Source organism: Polyodon spathula, chromosome 19 (genome assembly GCF_017654505.1).
Source record: "Polyodon spathula isolate WHYD16114869_AA chromosome 19, ASM1765450v1, whole genome shotgun sequence".
Taxonomy (NCBI): Eukaryota; Metazoa; Chordata; class Actinopteri; order Acipenseriformes; family Polyodontidae; genus Polyodon; species Polyodon spathula.
This window is the reverse complement of record NC_054552.1, coordinates 32545983-32564199: the sequence shown is the minus strand read 5'-3', so window position 1 is coordinate 32564199 and position 18217 is coordinate 32545983. Positions and strand designations below refer to the sequence as shown.

The 18217-nt window shown below is 41.1% G+C and overlaps 1 protein-coding gene across 3 annotated transcripts in view; it reads right to left on the bottom strand.

The window, feature by feature from the left end:
* Positions 1-872: 872 nt before the first annotated feature.
* The window catches only part of LOC121294489 (D-glucuronyl C5-epimerase-like), a 34635-nt gene continuing 17290 nt past the window's right edge, over positions 873-18217 (bottom strand). For all 3 annotated transcript variants that reach the window (XM_041218233.1, XM_041218234.1, XM_041218235.1), the window contains 4 exons: positions 16288-16361; positions 8093-8733; positions 5426-5668; positions 873-4080 (listed from right to left, as the gene is read on the bottom strand). In XM_041218233.1, coding sequence (XP_041074167.1) covers positions 3056-4080; positions 5426-5668; positions 8093-8720 — 1896 coding nt within the window. In that variant the 5' untranslated portion in view covers positions 8721-8733; positions 16288-16361 and the 3' untranslated portion in view covers positions 873-3055. The remainder of the gene's footprint in view (positions 4081-5425; positions 5669-8092; positions 8734-16287; positions 16362-18217) is intronic.

Genomic DNA, 18217 nt, shown 5'->3' with positions numbered 1-18217 from the left:
GCCTAGTACACTGAACACACAATGAGGCCACTGGAACTATGTCAGCACAGACAGTAACTGTAACAGTATAGTAAACAGTATGCAATCACTTAACAGCATCTATTTAAAATAAACAGAAATCTGGGCTTTGAAGACTTTGGTATAACAGCACACAAGCTCTGTACACACACTTTTCCTGTATGTAACTATTGTTGTGTAGATCAATGAAGCAAGAAATAATAAAATAAAATGTGACTTTATGCAGAGCTGTATTTGAGAAAAGCATTTTTTATTGACAGATGTCTCCCAAACATGTGGAGCCAAGTGTAGGCAGTTAGTTTATTTTGTTTATAGACAGTCAGGTTTCCATGTGAACCAAACCCACGCTGACTTTATAAGTGGTGTGAAGACACACAACCCGAAATCGATAAAAGTAGCCTGCTTTTTGAAAGGTTACCTACTACTCGCGTACATTAACCCTGAGAAAGGTCTGTAGTACATTAATGAATGTTAACCTAGTGAAACCCAATTTCAACGTTTCATCAGAAACAAATTTATTATATATTATACACACCACAATATTGTGCTATCAAATGGACAACACATTAGGCCAAAAGCAAAACAAACATTTTTATGCAACAAGGCTTTTTAGGGCTGCACTGGCCCCAACCATTTCAAGCCCTCCAGAAACAGATCTGTAACTAGCCACGGGGTCTTGCCGTTAAAGGTTGCCCCACAGGACATCAGAAGATTATTGTTCAGAAATCCCATGCGTGCAACAAGCTCTGAAAAGCAAGTTTGCCAGGTTTTGTGTACTTGACTCGACATGTTTTTTCTCCGCCGGCTCCATTTTTGCAAATGGAAAAAAAAAAAAAGTTACATTTAAAAAAAGAAAATGAAGTTGCTTCTTGCTGGCTTTGCATGCAACAGCGTGGAAGAAAAGAAAAGAAAAAAGCAGCAAGTTATTTTTCATTTAGCCTTTTGCATGACAAAGTAGCACAGATACATGCCACACAAACAAACTAAAATGTCCCCAGTGGTTGTGATGTAGACCCATTGCCAGCTTTAGGGTTGCATTTTAAAACAGGAGGTCACTCGGCTGTTAGTAGCATTGTAATGAAACCAGCAATGCAAACCTGCAACTTAAAACACAAAAAAAGAAACTTCTGGTAACATTCTAAAAATGCTTTTGTTGCTTTTTCATTTGACTTGTCCTGAAATAGTTTATAGTCACAATACAAGAAAGTGAAATTTGTGAAGGATTGTGTTTCTACAACATACAATTACAATACAACATACAATGTGTTGTGTTAAGTTTGTTCACTAAGTGCACCTTACGATACACAGGCTGTAATACTGTGAAGACACATGGATCCTTCTACCTCACTTATGATTGTATGCTAATTTGTGTTAAATAAGCAGCAGCAGCACCGGGACATATGGAGAATGATCCTTTCTGTATTTGACTGTAAATAACGATATAAAATTACACATTAATTGCAGGTTATTAGGAACTAAACTGCATGGAAACTTATATTTAGGACCAAACTTCAACATCACTGCCTCTTATTATGCTCTTGTTGAAGAGGTAACTTTGTGCTTCTGTAACAAACTAATTTCTAGTGCACAGCCAGCGAAGGGCTGTACAAGCACTGCATTTCCAAAAAGAAATTGTGATTAACCCATGTGCTGATTTCAAGTTTCGTAGATTTCAAAGAAGTTCAGAATAACCCGATAAGGCTCTAGTACATGTTTATAGTCCCTTTAGAAACCCCACATTATAAGGCATGAAATTGGGTCATGGTTTTCTGGTTTGCAACAGCACAATCTGCAATTGAAATAAAAACTAAACGTTTTGACAACTCATACACAACTCCGCCAAATTGCAGGTACCAAAGCGAACGTGTCTGAAAAGGTATTTTCCGTTGTATTTTAAACCTGTACATCAAATCACAATGCAGATCCCGGTGTGTTTAAAAAAAATTAAATAAATAATGTAACGCTTGCAATTGCACCCAGCTCACCCTTGGTGACAATACACAAAGCACTTTATGGGAATAAAGGCTGTGATTAGTGTCTAGGGCAGGATTTTATTTGAATTTGCATGGCACTCTCCAGCTGCATATCATGCATAGTTAAACTTGCACATACATCACCTTGGAGGTGCACAAGGCATGAAGCATTATCCAGCCTTCCAATTTAACAGGCACGTAACCATAGAACCACGAGCAAGACAGAGTAGGGGATTCAGGGTTAAGAAATGCTGCATGGTACATGGGAGCATTAGCATGCATTATTTAGGGGTTCTGATTTTCAGTTTTGATCAATTTTCCGGGGGGGTTAAACCGGGTTTCCCCTCTAACAAAATATATATTCCCTTTTAATTTTAATACATGTTTTAAACCTAAAAACTATTAAAATTTAAAAAAAGGATTTTTCAATTCTCTCGGGGATACAAATTGGTAAATCCCTCTATCCGTCTCTCACCAACAGTTTTGGTCGATTTATTATTTTTTTTTACGCTCTTGCAGAGTGAATATCAACACACGTATTTGCTCTAGCGTACATCCCTTTAACTATTTTTTTGAGGCAGGTGTTAAAATGAAATGGAGGGTCACTGGAAAAGCCTGCTCGATTGTGATTGACACGTAGAGGGTCAGATCTGACCCCAAGCTGGAGCAGCTGTTAAAACAGGAAACACCCACTCAAACAAGGGTAGAAGGACAGGTGTAGCTAAACAGCACAGCTCCATTCACAATCAAGGGAAGTGGAGATCTACCACAGCCTGCACACGCAGCACTGAGACTCAAGAAAACAGTAAAACATTATTATTTTGAAACGTGGAATACACAAACAAATGAAGTATGTCTGTACGTGTTATTAAATAACCTTACACTGACAGGTATCAACACAGTATCTGCTTTTCAAAAAAAAGTTGAAAGAAAAAAAACACAGCAACAATAGCAACTCTGTATACAAGTTTCAAATGGCTTTGCGTGTTCATTTGATACAAAAACGAACAGCCGATACAGTACAGCCTGAATAAGTGAAACGCCTTGGGTTTTGGTTGAAAGCTCTAGTTGTGCTTTGCCCTGCCTCCTTTCAGGTAGCTCTTCCAGCGCTTGACAAAGTCTTTGAAGACAGGCGAGTCCTCCACAGTGCCCAGCAGCTGCAGCTGGTTGATGTGCGTGGTGTGATAGTCCCAGCGTGCCAGGTTGGGCGCCGTCCCCAGCATGAAGTGCCGAAGGTCGTAGATGGTGCCGGAGCCCGTGTCGTACAGCGGCAGCATGGCTTTGAGGGACTCCAAGCCCCGGCTGTACAGCACTTGAGCCTCCCGCCCCAGGGGCTCCCCTGCAGTCTCTTTCAGGTCGTAGAGGCCAATCAAAGAGTAAATGAAGCCATTTAAAACGAAAGAGCTCGGGGTGGTGGGGTACTCTTCGTACCAGTCGTACTTGTTCATGAACACGGCCTTGACGCCATGCTGCCCCGATGGCCGTTTGTAGGGTGCTGTTGCCTTGAGAGCGGCACTGAGGTACACCGGATCTTTAGTAAGAAGATAGGCTCTAACCAGCGTGGACATGGCCTGTCCCTGCGCCATGGCGGAATACCAGCCAGGGTCCAGCGACTTGAAGCCCTCCCCGAGTTTCCGTGTCACCATGATGGGCCAGCCCCCTCGCTCGTCCTGGTTCCTCACCAGCCAATCACTGGCGGCGAAGAAGGCTGCCATGTGGGCGGTCGTGGATATGGTGATGTTATCGATGAAGCCTTTCCCTTTCAGCACGATCTTAACCACCTGCTTGGGCATGATTTTAGTCTGCTTGACAGCCTTGGTGTTGGAAAGCCCAACTCCTTTCTTTAGGTCGGTCACCAGGTCTCTCGTGACAGTACTCCAGCTAGTCCTGGCCCCGATGCCATAGTAGATGTCCCTGTCTTTGAAAGCTATAAGCTGCATGTTGGAGACGTAGTGGATAACAAACTGCTGGTTCTTCTCAGTCGTCTCGAGGACCACTGAAACGCTTCCGTTTGTCACGAATCGGAGATCAAACGAGATGATGAAATCTTTTGTGTTCCCAAGGGGCAGCCAGACTCCATCTGAAGCTTCTGCAAAACATAAGTCAACAGTAAATAAATAACATGCGTTTGTTTTCGCTTGTTTGTACTGCTCTGTGATCGCTTAAGAAACAGGACAGCTCTTCTCACCCACGACATGTTCAAGTCTTGCGGTTTCAAGCAACAGCGTTCCTAGGGAGCTCATATAAGCTCATGTCTTACTTAATTGGGAAGAAATGCTCACTCAACCTCTTGGCTGAAACTCAGAAGTGTGAATACATTAACTGTCTAGAAGCAATCACATTCTCCCTTGTATCCTCGCATCTGTCTCTGGGTGGTATGACAGTACACGACGTTCACGCAGCTTTCAGTACCAAGATGTGAAACTAAAGCTTTCAAGCTAGCAGCCTTCTTGACACTGACACAAATTAGCAGAACTGAAAACTTAATTAATAAGACTTGAGATAGAACTGCTTGTTCTTTCCAACTCCCTCTTCTCTTCCTCGGTTTCTTTAGTTCATTGCATCCATCCAAGATGCTTTCTCTCTCCCTCAGACGGGAGGGGCTCCTTAAGGTTATGGCGAGCCAGTTCGAGCAAGGATTGCCGCCATTGCTAGTGCTGTATAATGCACTCAAATCCATTAGTTACTGCAATCTTAAAGTAAGTGGATTTGTTCTGTGGCCTCATGATTACTTTGCCATCAATCACGTAACGTACCAGTAGGGAATGCATAAGAGATCCCAAGCCCTGTGCTGCTCCACTACTTATCTGCTGTAAAGCCACAGGGGAATCGTTCACAGCTTTCCCTTCAGGGACCTGAGGCTTAGGTGCTGATAGCAATTACTCCACTGCCATAGTCGGTAACAGGCTTGTTCATGCTAATGGCTATTGATTAGTTAGGGGGAAATCAATTAGTGTTAGGAACAACAATACCTCTCTGCCTGGTGTAAAGAATCCTTAAAAAGATATCCTTGTATGAATTATATTGCATGGGAACACGAAACAGATTGCAGGTTGTTATAAAATAAAACTAAATAAAAAAAATAGCGATGGTTTAAAAATAAAACATTTACAACTCTCGTAAAGGGCATTGATTTTTAAAACAGCAGGGTTTCAATAATAAAAAAAATTAAATAAAAATAAGAAGTGCTACAAATGTAAAGGTCACCATTTTAATTGATTGCCTTTTTTATGCAACTAGAGAATTTAAACCGATAGAAAATAATTGTAAATAAGTGAAAAACAAATGAACTCAGCAGCATTTTGGAGTAGGTCTGATTGCAACTTCATACACCTTCAGTGTCACCCATTACCTACTCCATTATCCTGAGCTATATCAGTCAAACCACAGATCATTGTTTCGTCACATGTACCAGCTTAATTGCAATACAGTACCTGGTGCACTGAACTGCTTGACTGTGCTGGACCTGGTTTTGTCATGCACTGAAGAGATGGTGCATCCCCTGGGAGCGGTCCAGCCACTCTGTTGCCTGCTGTCTCTGTCCTCGGCGCTCTCGTACACTTCGATGTGCGGGGGCTTCTCCGTCAGGTTCTTGCTGTAGTGACTCAGCCCATACTGTGCGATCTGGATTGGGTAGAAGTAGCCTTGAGGCCCCCACTGCGTGGACAGAGGAACTCCTGAAGAAGGTCCAACAGGGTTAGGGATTAGAAACCATTTTGAACACAGTGTAGGGCTGGGAGGCTGAAGGCAGCTTGGGCATCTCCTGCTGGAAGCGGTTACATTTAAAACAGTTTAATTTTGAAATGACTCGTCTTCAGTTCACTTCCCAGATTCTACAAGTATTTACAGCACTCTCTCATGACCTTCCTGTGTTAAAGTGAATGGCTGCCTGTTTCTAAACAGCTTTGAGTGATTTGCTATAAAAACCACTCCCGTTCTTCAATTAACATCCACTTGCTTCATTGCACTTAGTGTGTTGAACGCAAGGGCAGAACTGATGAATCTTTACACTGCCGAAGGATACCGCCAACTCTTTACTGCACCTCATCAGAAAACACGCTTCATGCATTTCAATGAAACCCTTAAACTATAAAATTCAACATTCAGCGCTGATCTGCCGTTCTGACATTCCAGTGCACACTCTTCAATTGTGCCCACTATATCCCTTCAGAGATGTTACTCTGTCTAACTGCACTTGATGTCAAGCGATTGTGAGGCAAGTGGAAACACTGATGTCTGGATTTCGTGGAAGCGGTGACCGCGAGTCCTAAAAAAAATAAAACAAATAATCATTTAAAAAGATAATGAGGCTGTTCTGAATCTTAACAAATTAAGGCTTCATTTGTGAAATGTGTTGCACAGTACTGCACGCCACTTGCAACAACGACAGAACCAGTGAAATCAAGGCTTTCTTAAAACACATCAGCAGCACACCGGAGAGAACAGTTTTCAACTGCGCTGGAAACTGTCAAGAGAAATGTTCCTAAAGCAATGAAACCCAGTGGCTTTAAAACTGGCTCACTGATTAATGCAGAGCTACCGCCTTTAAAACATATTCATGCCTTAAGTTCAAGAGACAGGGTGTAAGGAATCCCATGAAGCTTTAAATGCAGTCCTTGATTAATGACTTGAGAAAGAAGAAACATGGAGGCTGGACTGCAGTGGATTAACCTTGTAGGGAAGGACTCCAGCAATGACATGGTACTCCTACATCTGTTATCTAGGTTCAGTCCCGGTTATTTTATTATTATTATTATTATTATTATTATTATTATTATTATTATTATTATTATTATTATATAAATGACTGTTGCAGATTACAATTTAATTAAATATCAATTAGTTTTCCTAGTATAACATAATAATGATTACTATATTACAGAAGTGTACTGAATAGAGTAATAGAATATTACATAATAAATATCTGCTAAATATCTTTAAACTGATGTCACAAATACAGGATTGGTTCCAAAACAAGTTAAACTTTTAAATGTGATTATTGAATTTTTTTTATTCTTAAAAAGATCAAATGGGTTTTTAAATCCCACAGCACAGTATGCAACTAGGATGCATTTAAATGAATCAAGTATTCTTGTAAACTACAATACACCACTATAAAATAAAGCAGAGATTTCCCGCTTTTCAGCAATGACCTAAACAGCGAAATTACCATGGTTATTATACAATTGATTTTCACTCAAAATCCATGAGAAATACCCTTTCACTGCAATGCAATAGGCAGAATTTAACAGGATTAAGCAGAGGTAAAACATCTAATTAAGGATTCAGTAATTTACTTCTCCTAAGGGGATCCCCAAAATATTTGCACTTACATTTTGTTTTGGCATACTGTCATCAATTATGAATATTTTAACTTAAGATCAAAATGTGGGTCAAAGTTCTACATCCCTTGAAATCTCAGCATGCGAGCAATCCTTGGACAACAGTAACAAACCGTAAGAAATGCGCAGAAGAAAGAAAGACAAGAGTACGGCAATGAAGCTTTAATAAGGCTTTCCAAGAATCTGTATGCGGAAATGGGTTAAGAACTGTATTTCTCCAAGGCAATAAATGGCTCCCTACACTTTGATTTACATCTACCAGCAATAAGCCGCCCCACCCTCCCTTCACCCTCTGGAAAAGAAGTTGCATTTAGGTACATGTGCAAAAACGGTCTTGATTAGGTTTTAGGTCACCGCGATTCCAGTTTTCATTAGCTTAATACTAGTCAGTCGCTAGCGTGTCATTCACAAGGTGCAGCAGATTACTTCTGCTTTGATTTCCTTGAAAAAAATCTTCTTGCAGCCAAATTGCTGCTAATGGGAACTGGCAGTGCTCTCGTTAAAATGAACCCTTTTATAGTACATGTATGCTCCGTGTAGGTGGAAGTGATTTACAAGACGACAGTGACTAATAACTATAGTAACTCACTGCGTGCAACTTGCTTTGTATTAACTAAATATTCAGCACGTGGGATTTACTGGAAAACAAATCAAAACATTACACAAAACTATTTCAAGTGTGTAGTCAAGCAAAATATTGGGAGGAGAGGGAGAAGCTAGCTTGGGGTAAGCAAACACACACCCACACGTTGTACAAACCTTCCACTCCACTGATGCACTTCACTCTGTCCCGAACCTCCACGTTGTACCCCTCGAAGGACATGAACACCCCATCCCGGTGGTAGGGCTCCCGCTGGGCGTAGACTCTGGAGTAGCTGTGCGAGAACTCAAACCTCTCGTAGCCATCGTACTGTGCGATCTTCCCATACACTTCGAAATACTTCTCGACCCAGCTGAAGGGAAGATAGACCTCGTTCCCCTCCCTTCTGCCCTTGATTGTGTTCTCATCATTAATTAGGCAGTCTATCTCTTCGTATTTGATTCCCAGCACTTTGTTAACGTTGCTGTTCCCCACTCCCACCACCGGGGGAGCCTTCTGCTGCTCTTGGGGCGACGCTTCCTCCGACTGCTGCTGCTGCTGCTGCTGCTGCTGCTGCTGCTGCTTTGGCGCAGGGACATTGTGTGCATGGCTGTTGCTCTCCGAGGCAGCTGGCCGCTTCTCTAAGCTCTCCCTCCACAGCCTGTTATCCAGCAGGCTCTGGTCTCGTGGGAAGCGGCTGGGTGAGTCACTGGAGCACTTGTTCCACAACAGCACAGTCACGAGGGTGAAGATGGCGCAGATGATGATCAGAGTCTTATAGTTCACGCGAGCTGCCAAACAACGCATATTCACAGTTTACCTGCAAAAAGGAAAAAAAAAAAAAAAAACACACAACACGTTGTGTTATAGTCAAACTAAAAGCAGTTAATCCAATACACTTGTAACATGTAGCACTGCTGTGGGAAGTGTTTGCAAATGAGGACTTTAGATATTCTTAGTCCCGAACTTCACGGAGTGTGCAGTTTTCAAATTAGCCATCATATTCACAAACTTGGAGAAGACTGAAAACGAAGCTTGCATTTCTGGGAATACTCTTACAAACACCCACAACAATCTGTATGAAATTGAAAAAGTAGAAGTCCCCACTTGAGTAAGTCTTGGCTAAGACTTTGTGTAGTTGTGAAATTAAATGGCAAACAGATAGTACCTGTATAGGAACCTAGATAAAACGGACAACAGAACACAGTACAACATTTTCATATTAAATTTACAAACTTCCATGCAGGTCCGACTGCTAAATGACAAAAAGTCCAATTCAGAAGTAGAGACTCCACACAGAAAGAACAATATATTAATGAATCTGAGAAACCACGGCATGTACAAATATAAAAAAAAGGATCAATCTTCTGCCTTTGAGACAAGATGCTGCCAATAGTCTAGACCGAGTCCTGCCACCGCTGTGCAGACAATACCATTCAAATCAGGTACTGCTGTCACACAGCAGTGTTAGGTGTCTTTAAAACATTGTTCTGTGGCCTTTTATCTGACTGAAAAAAATCAATGCGCAAACACCTATGCTGCCCCTGCCTGGCTAATTATGCTTGTGTGTTGAGAAAGCGCAATGACACAGCAGTAAGCCACACTTCAGGAGGAAGAATCAATGCCATAAAATAGAGTTCCAGCTCATGTCTGAAGGCTGTGGTATAAAGGGTCACTTCACTCTCCAAAAAAAAAAAAGAAAAACAACCCTTTAGCACCCAGATCGGCAAGGCCACTCTCAACTTTATGAACGCCATCCACTAAAACAGCCTAATGAGAAAACGTTAGACGATTATTTGAGAAACAGAGCTGGCTTTGAGAGAGTGTCTAATATGAGGAGATTGACTGACTGTTTACCTGCTTCATAAAACACAATACCCTGCTGACAGCTACAGCAAAACAACTGGAGAGTTTAAAGTGCAAAAGCAGATCATGCTTATTTCAGGACTGAAATACATTCCCCCCCAAGAAATGTAATAAAAATAACTTTTAAATTCTGTGCATTTATTCTGCATATTATGAAGTACTGTATATAGTCTGCTTTGCACTGCAGACTGACTGACATTACACAGTGACAGGTAAGATGCAGGACCTGGTTGATTGGGTCAGAGTACAAATAATTGGAACATTACAATCTTCTGCAGTGTCAGATCCCCTCATTACATAGTTTGCTCAAGACAATGCTGTAATAAACAGCATTCAAATCCAGATGGAACACTGCCTGAGCTAATTAGAATGCAGCATTACTGATCTCAAACTCACTGGCACAGACTGCTAATAAAAAACACACACACAAACTGTAGAACAAAATAAAAGCTTTATTAAAGTTCTGACTGAACTCTGAATAAGGCTGCTAACAAAGTTCTGGAATTAGGAAACATAAAAGCCGGATAGCAACGCCATGCTGGCACCACTGAATAGGAAATCACTTTATGCACCCCTAATGCGCACACTTCCCCTATCCATTTAAAACCGCATTTCAAACATATTGGATGTGACACTGTGTCAAAATGAACTCCACTGTAGAGTTTGATGCACAGACGCTGGGAGCAGGGTCTGGATCAGATTTTTAAAACGATCCCCGCAGACAGACCTGTCAGAATGGAGTAAGCCGGAGCAGCGAACCTCACATGTAAAGGTTAATAGAAAAGCTGGGTCTAGATATCTCTGGAGGTACTGCCACTGGATTGCATGAAACTCCTTGGCTTGAGAATGTGTACAAAGACCTGTTTCTGAGTGTTGATGACAGTGGAAGACAAAGTCAACGGCACCATCAGAATAAACCAACACCGAAGCTCAAGGCAAACAAATAAAAACAAAACAAACTCTGCAAATCTTGGGTCAGCACGAGAGTTCTGCGCGGTCATTTGGGTTCTTCCATGAAAAGAGATCAAGTGGCACCTATTGTAGCCCTTTGCTGAGACTTTGTGTATTTTAACATAGCAAAGAAAGTCTCTGGTCACACACACACACACTGCAAGGGGAGTCTGATTATTTCTGTAAAGTCATTTACAAGTCTCTAGTCATTCTCCTTTTTGGATACTACACAATAAGAAGTAGTATCCATGCCAATAGTCTGATCACAGACTTCTAGAGAGATAAACTGCAGCTACATAACGAACACAGGGCACAGCAAACACAAAACCTGTCTTTACAGGGGATTAAAAAAGTAGCAATTTATCACTGAGACTTCTACATCTGTAGAGAATGTGGAGGACCACTTCCTCAAAAGGGCACATTTCTTATTTTCCATTCCTCACATGGCGACCTGCTTACCCATTAAGCTGAATCCAAGTTTCATCTCTAACGGGAACACATATTTAGAGCGTCCTAGAAAAACAATTCTTTGTCTGGAGGACACGGTTTTGCTGACAGCATGAATGCAGTGTGCCAGCTTTGTTGAAAAACACATCTACTACCAGTACAGTAGGTTTACTAGGAAAAGAAATCCGGTCACCCCAGGCAACAGTATATTAAAGTAGATTACTGCGTTTAATAGAAATCCAGAACAGATTTTAAAAGCACAATGCTTACTGAAAAGGGTATCCGGCAAATATACAGTAACTCACTGCCTGTTCTCTCCACAGCTCCCCACTTCCCTTCAGCCAGTGAATAAGAAAACTGAATTCTTACAAGTTCAAAATGACTGTGTGTGTGTGTGTGTGTGTCTAACAGCTGAAGTGCTTTAGGAGGCAAAAAAAAAAATACAATATTAAAAAAATGTGTAAGAATTAGACAGAACTTTTTGGGGGGAAGGCAACACAAGTGAGCCCTTAGTCATCCCCCCCAGCAGGACTATTGCCCGATTGGTTCTTGTCCTCCCACAGTATCACGCTTGTGGTATTTGCTGTTCCCATCGCCTCCTTTCACAGACCTGGCTCCTACATCTCTCCCCACCCTCAACCCAACCAACCCACTCTCTGCTCTTGCAAAAACATTAAACGTCCTGCATTCCTGGCCCCCCCATAGAATCATTCCATTACCTAAAAGAAGTATGCTCCTATTAAACCATTGTTAAAAACTTCAGTTTAATAAATCCTACTATTTCAGAAAATTCACATGTTGAGGCACCTTGGCAAAACTTAGCTTTGAAAGGCACCAATACACACACGCACACATTATATATAAATAGAGCTGTAGTAAGTGTCCAAAGTAACAAAAAACTATTGATATTGCTGCTGGCTCTCTTCCATCTCACCCAGTACAGTGCTGTTTTATAATACATTGATTTTAAATAAAACCACGGTTTGGTCACACATGGATAAAGCCATTTATGTCAGTTTAGTTAATATTATTAATATGAATATGCCAGGCACTGTCTGACTTCACATCTGTGTCATTACAGTCCATGCTGTAATCCTGCCATTATGAGATTAGTGTGATTTAGTGGTTGGTGGAGCGAGTGATTTATTGTAGTGGTGACTTAACCCCTGTGTCTAACCAGGCATGCTGGGTTAATTCAAACCATCAACTCAGCTTTTCTGAACAGTGACACAAACAGTTCACACTTTCTACAAGGAATGATTTCCACCAGTTTATAAATGTTCAAACAAGCAGGGTCGTGTTCAAACAAATCTGAAGTTTAAATAAATGTTTTTAATTTTTTTCAAACACCAACCAAGACAAGATTATTGCAGGAGTTTGATTTATAAAATTTAAAACAAATGCACTGTTGGAATAGTGTAGCACTGGATCTGTACAAACTATTTAGCCACTAAAACACAGATGCTGAAATGCAAAAAACAGTAATAAATATATATGATATGCTGGCAATGAAAAAAGCTGCAGTGATATCATAGTTTCCCTTGTGTCGGTCTGGTAAAAGATGCAAACAGACACTAATGTCAATCTGGTTGTCAATGGGTAAAACCCACTGGATTGTTCTGGTTTTGAAGATTTCGGAGCCAGGAAATAGGCCTGCTTTTTTCTCTGAAACAGCTAATGATTTGGTAACAAAACAAGAAAATGTTGCAATGCGCGTCAAGTACTCACAGCTTGACACAAGCTCATATAATAAGCCTTGTGTGACTTTTCTGACAATGTACTTAAACACCCACACACCAGTAGCAACAGCTGTGATTGATTGAAGCACCTCAGCCCTGCATGCACACCGTCAGGAACATATATATATAGGTAGCTCTTTTGGAACAGGAAAACCATAAATCCTACACCGAGGAACTGCGAGCATACCACTAAATAGTTTACTGACTTTCAGCAGGCACAATTACACATGGCTTTGTGAACAGTTTAATGCACCACCTCCTGTAAAACAGCTGATTTTCCTTTTAGACTCCTTTTGGCTACCACACTTACCAACTGCACTGGCACGCTACAGTGGGAGGAAGCAGCCTTGGTGAAAATTGCTGTCATAATTACAAGCTCATTTAGAGTATGGTCCAATAAATGTGCTCAATCTCCAGATGGGTTCAGTTATTAAAATCCTCGCTAATGGCACAAACAATAACTTCAAACCGATGGCAGCTGCTGACAAATGCTTAATAACATTTTCCCTTCACTATTGCACACTTGAGTGATTGTTATTGTACATGCTTGCTGGAGCAGAATCCAGAGCAATGAAGATAGAAAGATCAACCATGGTAACCTTTCAATAGCGTGCAAGACATTTCAGGTCTTTAGGAAAAAAACAAAAAAGGGGGACGGGACGGGACACTGAAGACAACTGGACAGGCTTTTTATTTAATTTTTTTAAATGTTGCCCCCCCCTCCAATCGGTTACGCCAATGCCTTGGTTTGTCTGCTTTGTTTGTCCAGGTTCATGTTTTCATTTTTAAAAACCTGATCCATACACTTGAAAAACAAAAAACAAAAATCGCAGCATCTTTGCAGAGCAAGATTGCCAGCCAGGAGCAACTTGCTGATCTCTGCTGGGAACAAACATTTAAAATAACTCCAGACAGCCTGCCGTTGGAATACAATTCTTCACATTTTTTTTGAGAGAAAAACGTTACCTACGTACATGCAATTAACTTGAGCATCCTTGAGATCCTTCAGTTATCTCCCCTCGCTGACCCCACAGCGTGCAGAGCAGAGCGCATAACAGGAATTTGCATGGAAACTCATGTTTAACCGTAAGCCTCCTGAGCCCACATTTGACCATCACTAACCCATTCAAACCTGTCTGTGCTGTATTTATTATGAATACACTATCAGATGTTCTCTTGTTTGACCGTACTGGAAAAGACTGACTGCAGTACATGCTTATGCTTGGTTGAGAACGAATTCATTAAAGTATCAAAACTGAATTCTCAATCTCAATCACAACCCATGCGGCCTTACCCAAATGCACCTGGAAGAAATGAACGTTTATCCATTCAGGTAGAGAATTATGGAAGCATGTAAAATGGCTTATAATTTCAGGATCAAAACTGTTTGTGAGACGCTGCTGTATGACGTTAAGGAAGGGTGATGGAAATGCTGTACTTGTGTGAGCATACGATCACCCAGCACAGAAACACCACTCCTGTAGGACTGACACGATAATAAAAACTAAAATCGAGAGGTTTTACTCCCTCTGGGCATCCTTATCTCCCCATATCATTTATATGGTAGTGCTTTTCTTCCCTTTCCCCAACTTATTCTGCATCCCATCGCATTGGACTCATCTAGCTTTCTTCCTTTTGCTTTCGCTCCCCTTTCAGGACCCTCTATTTTCCAGTCAGGCCCTTAGGGCTCTTCTCTCCCCCTTCGCCCCCCCGTTTCCATGACAGCTTCAGTGTTGTCGGAGGCTGAAGTTAATTATTGATGGGCATATACACCGAACACACAGGAATAGCTTGAGACTGTAGGACAGGCAAGACACCAGAAATATCTGAATGGGGGTGGGGGGAGGGACATAAAAGGGCCAGCTCAGATGGAGTCCCCCCAACCCCCACTGCACAAATCACAGCAAACAGAACTGCTCTTGTGAATTTTTGGAAAAAGCAGAAATAAAATTCACAACCGATGGTTTGCCATAAATCAATTAAACATCATCAGGATTCCTCAAAAGGTCTGAATTCCATCTCGCCATCTGTTTTTACTTGTGTTTCACCAAAGTAAACTACTGGAATACATTTGGAAAGCAGACATTACAGAATATAAAACCTAATGAAAAGACTTAATTAAAAATTAGTGTCACTCTCATCAAAAAGATAATTAAACTTGGATGGACTGCATTGGACCTGTGTGCACAATGGCAGTGAGCGAGGACACACACCCACTGAAGGCAGCTAGTGGTACCAGTACAGGCACTAGCAGGATAGGTGCTCTTTCAGAATCAAGTAGAGTCTTTTACTCATAACTCAACCAAAAAAAGGATTCACACTTACAGCACAAATGTTATATGAAGCAATTTGAGAACAAGAGAATGCAGGAAATTGCTTCCAAGTTAATACTCTCATCCAATCCATCACTGGTCCTGAGGGATTAGGTACGTTATTATGAAAAAGACTTTTAGCAAGCTTCCAATATTACAAGACTTGAGGGGGATTACACTCTGCAATAATCAACCACGACAAATTCTGCTTCTTATTGCAATTATGACCTTTACATGTCAATACTAAACAAATAAAAGCATATTTTTAATAAGGCACTGTATAAATTATGATTAAAAAAAAAAACACAAACACAAAACAATTAAAACACAAGAACAATACAGTTTGAACACCACCAACACAACACAATCATGAGAAGATTCTCTGTTCCTGCAGAACCACACTACATCATAAATATTCTACTCCCACAGGACAGTCACGTACAAAACAAAGCATTTTTAATTGGAACGGAACACAGACTTCTGGACTGGAGTCAGCACTGGAAGGTTAAATCCTCCTGGAACACAATCCAACCACAACATCTGTACTTATTTGCTCAGGCTACAGTGTGGTATGAAGTCTACAATTTACCATGACTGTTTATACTGCTGGAATAGCCACACAACAGGCTACATGGACTGCCCTGGGCGTCTACACTCAGGACGATCCCATACAGGTTTTGTTTTAGGAGACCACACCCTGGCAAACAGCAGATATATCCGCAGTCGTAGTAAAAAGGGGAATGTCAAAATCGCACTCGCTACAGGCAGACTCGCTCCAGCTGAAGCCAGCAGAACCTCCCTCTGCAGGCACAACCGAATTCATGCAGTCCTGGATCCCTCTCAAACAGACACTGCCTTGTCGAATTACGTTGTGGTGGTTTCAGGATGGGGAAGAATATTTACTGTAGGGAGGCAGTGGGGGTGAATTAGCTGTCTGTACAACCTAGCCCACAAACAGATAATAGGTTTCTTTAAAAAAAAAAACAAAAAAAAAAAAAAAACACACAAACAACACACACACACACATCACAACAACAACTGCGCTCTTACAGTACTTACCCCAATCTGGAATGGTACGTTTATAATATCTCTAATTCATCCTGCTGTCTGATCCACCATTCCTCACTGGTAACCTGCAACAGAGAAGAAATACGAGAAGCATGTAACCAGGCACCATCTGCAGGACAGTACCTCTGAAACCCCAGTGTCTGTTACAGACTGCAGTCCACCTGCGGGACAGTACCTCTGAAACCCCAGTGTCTGTTACAGACTGCAGTCCACCTGCGGGACAGTACCTCTGAAACCCCAGTGTCTGTTACAGACTGCAGTCCACCTGCGGGACAGTACTTCTGAAACCCCAGTGTCTGTTACAGACTGCAGTCCACCCGCGGGACAGTACCTCTGAAACCCCAGTGTCTGTTACAGACTGCAGTCCACCCGCGGGACAGTACCTCTGAAACCCCAGTGTCTTTTACAGACTGCTTCCTTAAAGCCATAAAAACAAACTTGATAGGTCCCACTTTTTTGTGCAACCAAGTAAAGAATATTTTGAAGTTTGTCAGCGAGTGATTGCATGCAATTTTGTACATACATCTGCACCAATGTTAGAATGGTGTGGAAGACTACACCACCACTTCGCACAGCAATACTCTGTACAGCATGGCACTTTTAATACAATGGCTGCAAATACAAACACTGTATGACTGAAGTACAAAGTCTACTGATCCAGTGACCAAGCACACGTGGCCAACTCCTAACACAGGCACGCTGTGCACACAGAGCATTCTGTTCAAACAGGGTTCAAAACACCACTCTGTTCAGAGTGGAATACAAATAGATGAAAGGAGATCCACACTGTCAGCTGTGTGTCTCCATTCCTTTCAACTTAACTTTTACCCATTGAGGTTGTTTATTATTAAAATTAATATTTACCGTAATTATCATGCATGTAGTTATTAGTATACAAATTACGTAAATGTTAGATAATAAACAATTACCTGCAATAAAGTCATGCCTTTACTGAATCTACCATAAAACTAGGAAACAAGCTAATATATCACTGACACAAGGGAACGGTATGATTTTCAGAGAGGGAATAGCAGTTTCTTTTATTTTTGACCAGATCATTTAAAAAGTACGAAAGCCTAATAAAAGCAGAATTTTTATTATTAACCATAGAAGATTAATGACCACCAGCACAGTGCAGCTGTGTTACTTTTCTGTGCAGCTCTTCAGAGAAACAAGAGATCCACTTCACCATTTCTTTTTTGTTTTGTACAATATTTATTTTGACCAAGGGTAAATTATACCATTTACATCAATACATATTGATTTGCAGGCTTTAAATAGCTTATCAATAACTGCATGGAAGGAAATACACTTATAATTACAACAAAGATAAATGAAAATGCATTCCACAAGAGGATGATTAATCTAACGACAACACATCAAGAAAAATGTGTTGAAACTTCACCCAGCCATTAATCCAACTCATTTAACATGACTAGAGAAAGAAAAAAAAAACCCTTGTCAGAAAAGACGTTAAATCACGCTCCAAATGAAACCTATTGATCTTTCATTAAATGGGTTTATTGACAAAGCAGTTAAATGGGGTAGCTGAAACTTTATAGCACTGCATAGATCATGCATGTTATCGGTTATGTCATTTTTACAGGTTTAATTAAAAGACTGTAATAAAACCTAAAAACAGGGTGGTGCTTACATCGACAAACACAGAGAGTAGTGACGCCACTTTGGGAATGGAGAGAGAAGCCGGCCTGCTTCACTGTTTCATTCTCTTGGCAGGCACTGCCACTTTAAGATACATACTTTGAGCGAAGGGCGGTTGGTTTTCCAGCGTGCTGTAAATAGTTTCCACAAAAATGTCTTGCGCCGACTGTAAGCAATGCTCCATTAAGTACTTAAAGTAGAAGCTTGTAAAGCACTTAATATCTAGTATCCAAAATCACCGTGGCACAGATCATTTTTA